The 9,360-nt window shown below is 37.9% G+C and overlaps 1 protein-coding gene across 3 annotated transcripts; it reads right to left on the minus strand.

Annotated features, from left to right (window-relative positions):
* Positions 1-1,871: 1,871 nt before the first annotated feature.
* LOC122060451 (probable E3 ubiquitin-protein ligase RHY1A) lies at positions 1,872-3,203 on the minus strand. Of its 3 annotated transcripts, none has more exons than XM_042623554.1 (4): positions 2,851-3,203; positions 2,535-2,716; positions 2,323-2,438; positions 1,872-2,242 (listed from the first exon to the last, which is right to left on the minus strand). In XM_042623554.1, the coding sequence occupies exons 2-4, from the start codon at positions 2,712-2,714 to the stop codon at positions 1,921-1,923; spliced, it is 618 nt and encodes a 205-aa protein (XP_042479488.1). In that variant the 5' UTR covers positions 2,715-2,716; positions 2,851-3,203; the 3' UTR covers positions 1,872-1,920. The 3 variants fall into 3 exon arrangements, with proteins under 3 accessions (XP_042479488.1, XP_042479482.1, XP_042479477.1); XM_042623548.1 differs by having other exon boundaries at positions 2,535-2,722; positions 2,851-3,202; XM_042623543.1 differs by lacking the exon at positions 2,851-3,203 and having other exon boundaries at positions 2,535-2,844.
* Positions 3,204-9,360: the final 6,157 nt, after the last annotated feature.

The following is a 9,360-nucleotide window of genomic DNA, read 5'->3' on the forward strand; positions in this document are numbered from 1 at the left end:
AAAAAAAAAAGGCAATCTTCATGTTTGAAAATGAATTCCAGCTTGGATTGAATGATGATTGATAATGATGATAATGGCATGCTGGCTTAACGGGTAGGATCGAGTTATCATTCGCCCACGTTGAAGGGATAATTATTTTGGATCCCTATCATTGGTCTTAGTAGGGTACCAAACAACAATGAAAGGAATTTCCAACCACCACCCAATAGTGGGGGGTAAAAACACTAGTGACCTAGATTTGTAGGGTTTTCAAATTTTCTCTTAGCAGGTATATTCCAAATATAGAAAAACAGTAGTGACAAGAGAAGAGCAGAAATTCCTTCGCAACCTTGTACCCAATTTTTTTTTTTTTTAAATCCATAAAAGACTTGTACCCAAACAAGGGAATTAAAGATAAAGGTCACTACACAATAATTCAAAAGGAACGAATCAATGCATCATAGGATAAGGATCGAGGACAATGATATATTGATACGACATTTGATTATAACAGCACTAATGACTTGTAAAGCCAAACCAGAATTATATCTAATCAAGAATTTTTAACTTTTTGTTAGATTTCTTAAGTGAGATGGACTACACGTTAAATCAACCCTTAAGTAGTAATTAATAAATCATAGATTTTGAGAGTGGTGGTGGTGAGTGGTGACACATAGAAGTCAATGTAAGTTACTTATTCTAATTGCAATGACTAAGCCAAAAAAATTACTTCAACTTGTAGATTAAGGACAGTTGAACTTCCTTTTTCTTAATGGAAGATGCCAACTTAGTTCCTCGCATTTCAAGGAACCATAGGACCAACCTGGTTTGAATTTTACCTAATAAGCCGAGAGAGGTAGGTCCCTAGATCACTAGAGTCCTTACCATCATTGACTTGGTCCAGTTTGTTTTATTGGTAATGGCGGGCCCAATGTTTCTGATTAGACCTTTATCCTCTGCTCAATTTTGAGTTTAATAAATTTTTGTGGAAATGAACGCTCTTTGCTGTGATGGCTCTGTCTAGACGCGAGTGAATAATGTCTCCACCCCCTATTGATATTCATATACATCTTCGACTCTCATATTAATACAGGGGCTACGTGACCTAGGGAGTATTCTTTTTCCCTATAATTTCTTTTATGGTTAAAAGGTCTAGATAAACCCACTAATTTTGTATATATTACCAGGACCACGTAATTTTTTTTTTTTTCATTATTTCAAAATCCAAATTGAATAGGGCCCACTTGGTGTCATTGTTGCCGTCATTTCTTCATGAGTGCCCTCATGGGCCATCAACCCCTGCTCTCGCCCCTAGATCTCAAGCCCATTCCAAAAGGAATAAAAACCCAACAATATGCAAGTGATAGATTCCTTAATCTTTACTAACAAAGGACCCCTATAGAGTCATATGAGAAGGAAGATTCAGCCATGGCAGCATGGGCAGTTGTCACTTTTCAGAGGCTTCCCCCACATGAATTGGTTTTAAATACAGAATATAGGTTGCCCTTAAAAATGACATTTTCAGCTCTAGGTCATATGCTCCTAGCCTTTCTTTAACATTTACTTTAAACCTAGTATAAACCCCAGGTCGTATCTAGGGCAGTCTCTCTCCCTGGGTCATATGTTTCCACCCCTATTTTAACATTTCTTAAGACCTAGTACAAACCCAGGTTGCATCTAGGGTAGTTTCCAAATGGGTAGCCTGATCTCTCTCTCTCTCTCTCTCTCTTTCTCTCTCTCTCTCTCTCTCTCTAGTTTATACAATTCAATGAGATGAGGAAACAGGTTTGATTGAGAATTGAGATTACAGACATCAAAATTGTGATAAATGTTATAATTCACATTTAGAATGGAAAGATGATGACTAAACCAGAGCTTATCCACAACCAATCTACAATATTGAATTCCCATCCATCCATTCATAAAAAAAGGTTACAAGCACTAAATTAGGATTCTCAATCGACAACAAGGGCAGTGAGAGCTGTTTTCCAGCCACGGAGCCAAACACCTGGAATGGAACCTATGAGCACAAAGCAAGTGCAGAAGGGTCTCCCCATCCTTGAACCTTTCCAAGCACACTGCACACTCGTCGTGATCTGATACCCTCCACCCCAACTTTGCCCAGCTGATGAATCTTTTGGAATTATACGAAGTAGTCGTCTTCTTCGATCCAAACACCTCTGTTGGAAAATCTCCAAGGACAACAGTACCTGAACTCTTCCCACCATTCTCACATATTCCAATCATCTCTTTCCTGCTCTGCCTGTGTAATTACTTAATTGATCAGTACAGAACCACTGTTCTGAACAGTTTTGTTATCTAATTCGAGGAGATTTAATTTACCTTTTGATTTCTGGTTTCTTTTGTGCTCTCAACCTCTCATCTAGTCTTTCCTTGGCTTCTCTAGCCACTCCTCCCAATTTCTCATCTTGGAAGCTCTGGTTTGTTGTGTTTCTTTGCTGGGTTAATTTGTGTTCATCAAAATTCAAATTAATTGAGGAAGAAAACAAAAAAAATCAAAAAGAAAGTAGTAAATTAAATGGGTTCATCAATACCAGAGAGGATGATGAACTTGATGAACTTAGATGAGATTCATGGCCGTTGCTTGCGTAGAGACAGAAAGCTGAGCGCCTTGTTCGACCATTACCCACTTTGCTCTGTGATTCAATCCACCCTCCTCCTTGATGGATTCGTCTCCTTCGGGCACATTCCACACCAGGAAGCATTCCAGCCATAACTAATCCTTAAAAAACATAAGATGATTCAAAAAACCACCAAGAACACAAACATGATAAGTTCCATCTCTTAATTAGGATACAAAGAGAGAAAGTTATTAATATCTATTATGGTTTTCTGATCTGTAACAATCACCTTAGAAGATAAAGATAATGGAGGCAACTTATATATAAGAAGAGTGAAGGAATAAAGAAAATGAGTGAGGCTTTTCATCAAGAACTTGGCCGACAGAAGCGGGGCCAAACCATTAAACATCTGAGAGACAGCTTCGGTTGGATCATTTTCCAATTGACTCCACAGACTTGAACCATCTTTTCTAACAGTAATTTGAAAGGAATTTGGTAATGGAGGTGGTGGAGCAATTTCAATTTAACTGACACAAGGAGCTTATAAATTCTCTAATCACTCTCTCTCTCTCTCTCTTCCGCTCCCTGGTTACTAGTTACTACCCTCCTCTGGATCTGGTTGGTTCTCTCTCTCTCTCTCTCTCTCTCTCTCTCTCTCTCTCTCTCTCTCTCTCGTTTTTCACCTATGACGCAGCCAGTGACCAGACAAAGCCCATGTTGATACAAGATAAGCCACGTGACCAACCAAACCATTTTGATGATCCCCTACAACTGGGGCTACATTGATGGTTGTATGTGGAATCACTAGATGCAAGCTATGATAGAAAATTCCGATCCAACGATAGATCATCACTGTTAGATCATCTTGGTGGTGATCAAGATACATGGGAGCTACTGTGATAATTATTGTGGTTTACAGATAACATATCCAGACCGTTGAATTATGATTGCGATGATGGCCAGGTGGATATGTGGGCCCTACTTTTTTATTATGGTGATGACTCATAATGATATGACTCTCATATCATTATATCATTAGTGAGTCAGTGAGTGCGTGATCTTGTGAATCATGTAGAAATTTTTATTTATTTATTTTTTTTTTTTTTTTTGATAGAATAGAAAATTTTATTTGATATCTTATCGTACAGCACCTTTCGGTTTCCCATAGGATTGATTGCCTTTGTCTCTCTTTATTAAGTGCGGTCCGCGGTGACCTAACCCAAACACTTAGGTGATACTGTTTTCTGTTTAATCAATGTATATGCACGATGTCGGGGCCCACATCTATAGTTCTTAGAATCTCATATAGGCAACCCAAGGGGAATATTTTCTTAAACCATCTTCGGGCAATCAAGTGAACTCTACAATTATCCCTGAAAAACAGTGAACCCTATATGAGGGCCTAAACCCTATACTCTATAGGTAAAACCATGTTGAGTTGGGTTAGGAAATAGAACCATCAATTGAAACTTGAAGAGGAGCATGACATACGCCAGCACGAGGATCAATGAAAATATATGTAAAAGGATAGTTGGATTTTCACATTTTATGAGAGGTGGGAGAGAACATTTCACACCTTGTGTCTTGGTGTTGGGATGACGTTGCCTTTCAAGTTTATTTTTTACTTAAAAATTTTACATTTATTTTCATACTTCCATCCATTTTACATGAGTAATGATAGAGTATTTGAATAATTTGAATTTGCTAGTATCTCACCACCTAGTAGTGTATTAGGAAGCCAAAGTTAAATTTTAAGCAAATATTTGAAGCTTAAGAAATTACGACATAAGAGCTATCTCACATCTCTACCTCTAATTCTGAATTCTACCTCTCTTTTGAATTTCATTTTCTAATCTATTGATTAAATTTTGTTTTCATCTTCTGAAATTAAAAAAAGTCATGAGTAACCCACAAAAGTGAGCAGTCTAAGACTAGTATGGTGAAGAAGAAGTCAAGGGTTATGTGACCCACCTGGTGTAGGTGGTTTCTCAGGCATGTGTGATGCTAGTTGCAGTTGGCCAATGATATCTCACTTCAACCAAAGGAGCATCGGTATCATCTTCTCCAAGTTCTTTGGGTTCTTGAGCCCCTTCGAAGGGATGAGAGACAACTCATGATCCAAGGATTGGAATGGGAGGACCTCGGACATGTATTCCAATACATGGGCACATATCCCTAAGTCCTCACAATCTTTGGATCACTAATTGAGCACCCAATTAATTAGAGAGAACATTTTTACGACATGGGTGAGGTGGTAGCCCAATATTCTCAAGAATATTTGGGGACAATTTCTTCTCATATATTTTTTTTTTTTCTAATAGAAAGAAAATTTTAACATCCCCTTGCATATGTCTCATTCAAAACAAAACTTGAGTGCTACTCAGGTTGTAGCCAAGTACCAGTAAAGTTTGTTTTCCCTTGTTCTAGCATGAACATCTAGAATGTGAGCTATGTGGATGCATTGCCTATCCATTTTCTTGATATTAAAAGACAGAACTTAATTTCAAACATAATTGAAATTAACTCTCAAGGCCAAGGGTTCCTCTCCGATTGAAGTAGCCAGTCCACCATCTCAGCAGCATTGATCTTGATTTCTATTTTTTTGTCTTCCATTGATAAATCACTATCGACTCCTTGTTTGATTCCATGAGCCTCCGTTTCTTTTGCTGAACCTATACAGACAAAATTGGTATATGCCATCGTAAACTGATTATTAGATAAAACTAGTGCTGCCCATCCTCCTTTTCGTTGGATGTATAACCAAAGTGGGATTTGAGTTATATGGTATATTCATGGGGATGGTTTAAGGTCTATAGAAAGGAGATTTAAATCCTTCTCCCAAAGGTTGATATTGGTTGTTGAGAGATTCGATGGTATTGTATTTCTTAACTTGAGAAGGTTACGACCCATGAGCTATATATAGTCAAATTGGAACCAACATAGGAAAATCTATCTCTCCAACGAAAATTGCATGGAATAGGATTTGGTATCATCACACGTGATAGAGTTTCATTAGGAAACTACAATATCACATGTGATAATCTTATAAAGTAATACAAGTCCTATAAGGCAATACAGTCTTATATGGCATTAGATATTGATATTACACATGACTCCTATAACATAGTTGAGGATCAGATTGAGGAGAGACTGTAGGAGAGCATTTTTCCATTGATATATCCCTTCAAGGTGGGTATTTGAGCGCTCAAAGCCTCAATTTGTCTCGGAGAGAAGGAAATTGTGCCTTGCTGAGGGTCTTCATTAGAATATCTTGGATCAAATTAAGGAGAGATTGTAGGAGAGAATATCTCTATTGATATACCCCTTCAAGGTGGGATTTTGAGCACTCAAAACCTTAGTTTGTCTCAAAGAGAAGAAAATTGTGCCCTACTGAGGACCTTCATTAGATTATCTCCATTGATATATGAGGATGTTGAAATCCTCAATATGTAAGGGGTTACCAGCTGCAACGAGTTTATCGGAGAGAGACTTGCGTCTATGGAGAAAATTGTTGCATCTAGCTTGTGAACCAAATTTTGAAGGGAGACATTGAGGAGAGATTCACTATCGAGGTATCTTGTTTATGCCAAACTTTAGCTTGAGTAGCATCCTGAGGGCAATGGTGATCGTCGAGTACATAATCAAATCATGATTGAATCGTTTTTTTTTCACACCAAACTATAGCTTGAGTAGCATCTTGTGGGCAGCATTAATCGTCTAGTACATAATCATATAGTCATTGTCACATAAGATACGAACAATATGGGTCTTACAGTAGACATGGTTCTTAGAGGAGAGCCTTAGAGAGAGGAATTGAAGTGCCCCTAAATGATTAAGGGGTTAGAGAGATAATTGAGAGGAGGGAACAATGGCAACAAGGTTGGCCATTATATTGTGAAGAAGGCCATGTGATGAGAAGAGAAGAAAAGAAAAAGATAATTCGATTAGAATTGAGGCTCGTTGGAGCTTTTAGAAGGCATCTTAAGTCAAGCAAAAAAAGAGAGATTGATTTAGGTTTGAGGCTCACTGGACCCGGAGAAGACAATCGAGTGACAAAAGGAGCAGCAATGGAATCTTCTATGGTAGGCGTCTCTCGAGACATGATGAGGCGAATGAAGTCAACTAAAGAAGAAGACAGTAGCAGAGGGTGATGGTAGGAATTAGAAGGAAAAATGAGAAGAGAAAAAAATATTAGGATCGATAGGCAATAACCCTAGGAGTTTTGACACCATGTTGAGAGATTGAATGTTATTGTATTTCTTAACCAATATAGTTAGATAGGAATCCACATAATTGGAAACTCATCTTTTTTAAAATATTTACATGGAATAGGATTTGATATTATCACATGTGATATAGAGTTTCATTAGGAAACTATAATATCACATGTGGTATACTTAGACAACAATACTAGTCCTATAAGGCAATCGAATCCTATAAAATAGTAGAGATTGATATCACATATGACTCTTATAAGATAGGAGACTATCAGATTGAGGAGAAGTTGTAAGAAACAATTTCTCCATTGATATTGGCCAAGAGATGATGGGGATTAGATTATATTTTCTATAAGATGCAATATTTGCCTACTCTACCATAAGAAGTTGTGATGTCAGCAAAACTTAAAAGGCATTTTGTCACGTCTTACTCCCCTAAGATACATATGTGTGACTATGATGCTTACCCGTTCTATATCTCTACCAGGATCTCTGGCAATAGTACCTTAACTATCACAATCATCAAACAGAACCAAACTAAAATCATTGCAACAGAATAATATTACAAAAGATCAACTTGTTACTAGGGAAACTAAAATGATAATCTTATACTATAACATATTTATCACAAGAGTCACTAACGACATCAAAATATCCAAAAATAATGATAATGGGCAGCGTCATCCTCGGCTTATAGAGTAGTATAGGCACATTTATGACATGCACAGTCCGAATCATGCTGCTTGGGCTATGATGTTTACTTGTACCCACTGTAATCAACCATGGAAGAGAATGTGTCATTACTCATGGGTACCACGATATCTGCATCATCATCTAAAAAAAAAACACATATGTTGTATGAGCTACGACTAACTCAGTGAAGGATGAGGTTCATGCAAGCAATCACATATAATCCATGATGCGAGATGATGTAATTCATTTTATTATTAACCACCTAACATACAACTAACTCGGGTTCATGATACTATAACACATTAGGCAATATCCCTAGTTCTGGAATCTCCATCGATCACCTAGCGATACAAACCTTAGTCGCGAATAGGAGTCTATCGGTCTTGAAATGCACCCTCGATCACTTAGTAAACCTCTGGTAACCCCCTCGATTAGGCCAAGGTAAATTTCGTCTTCAATAAAAATCACATCATATCACGAAAGTGGCATCCAAAAGGGTTCATCGAATATATCATGGTGGGTTATCCAACACATCACCCCTATTGGCAAGGGATCGTAGCACAAAGTAATTGCACCTAACCACAATAATATACATATATTTTGATCCAATTATGATGGATATGCAATACCGAAATTCCCTTCGGTCACACTGCATTTCATGTCCATACCTTATCTAGTATACATATAATTATTATGTCCATATAATACCGAAATTCCTGTCGGCCACACTGCATTCCATATCCAATCCTAGACTAAGACACACCCAAATGCATGATGCAATCCACGTTATGACAATCATGGTAAAAAAATTCTTCTTGACCACACTGGATCACATACACATATAACAATCAACATATCACAATTTATGCAGTTTAATAGAGCATACATGTTATAAAAATCATAAAACACATGCTTGCAATAGCATACATCAATTTTATATTTAAAACACTTCAAATTAACTTTAGACCACCACTCATCTTGTCTGTCGACAGGGTGAGATAACTTTTCAAGTATGAATGCCCAAATCAAACCTCGCTAGGCCTCGCCTGATGTGAATATCTTTGTCTTTGTTGTAAGGGTAAATGAGCATGAAAATATGTCAAAATGTGTCTAAGAAGGTCCTTCAAAATCTCCAAAATCTGCCAAAAGGGCAGTTGAATAAGACTCACCGATAAATGTTAGTCCTACCAATGGGTGCAACCAATGAGATGGGTAGAGGCCCATTAGGCCTCAAACACCACCGATTGATGGTCATCGGTAAGTGTCTATTCCTACTGGTTGATCAACCGGTGATATGGACAATAGCTAATTTCAATCAGAGAACTCACAGGTAGGTGTCACCAATTAGTTGTGCCTACCGATGGCTATCTATGATTGGGAAACCCAGAAAGTTATGAACACTTTGGGACTTTACCACCTCGGGTCGGGATTTGTTCTATAGGGTCTGTAGAGGGTCTTCTTACCTTCCATTTAAGTTTGATTGATTGTGTTTTATTGGGACATTTAGGAGTTACGCCAATTCATCGACCAAAACCCTAAACCCATATTTGAGCCAAAATTTCTTGGAGCTTTGAGAACCCACTTTGAGCTCGAGGAAATGTAATGTACACATTCCCAGTCATCCAAAGTCACCGGGGTCAAGACGTACCCCCCAACCCCCCCAACCCGGTAAAATTTTGATTCTTTACTTATCCAAAACCCAAAATGGAAAAGGAAAGGGGTTGTGGAATGTATTCCCTTACCTTTGGAAGCAACCGGAAAGGTCAGGTGGTAGCCGGAGACCCTCTTCTCCTTCATTCTTTTCCTCCTTTTTCTCATTTTTTCTCTTCCTTCGACGTTTTCTCAGGTAAAAAAATGAGCTTAGGGTTCATATAGCCAAGAGTCTTAGG

Source organism: Macadamia integrifolia, chromosome 2 (genome assembly GCF_013358625.1).
Source record: "Macadamia integrifolia cultivar HAES 741 chromosome 2, SCU_Mint_v3, whole genome shotgun sequence".
Lineage (NCBI taxonomy): Eukaryota > Viridiplantae > Streptophyta > Magnoliopsida > Proteales > Proteaceae > Macadamia > Macadamia integrifolia.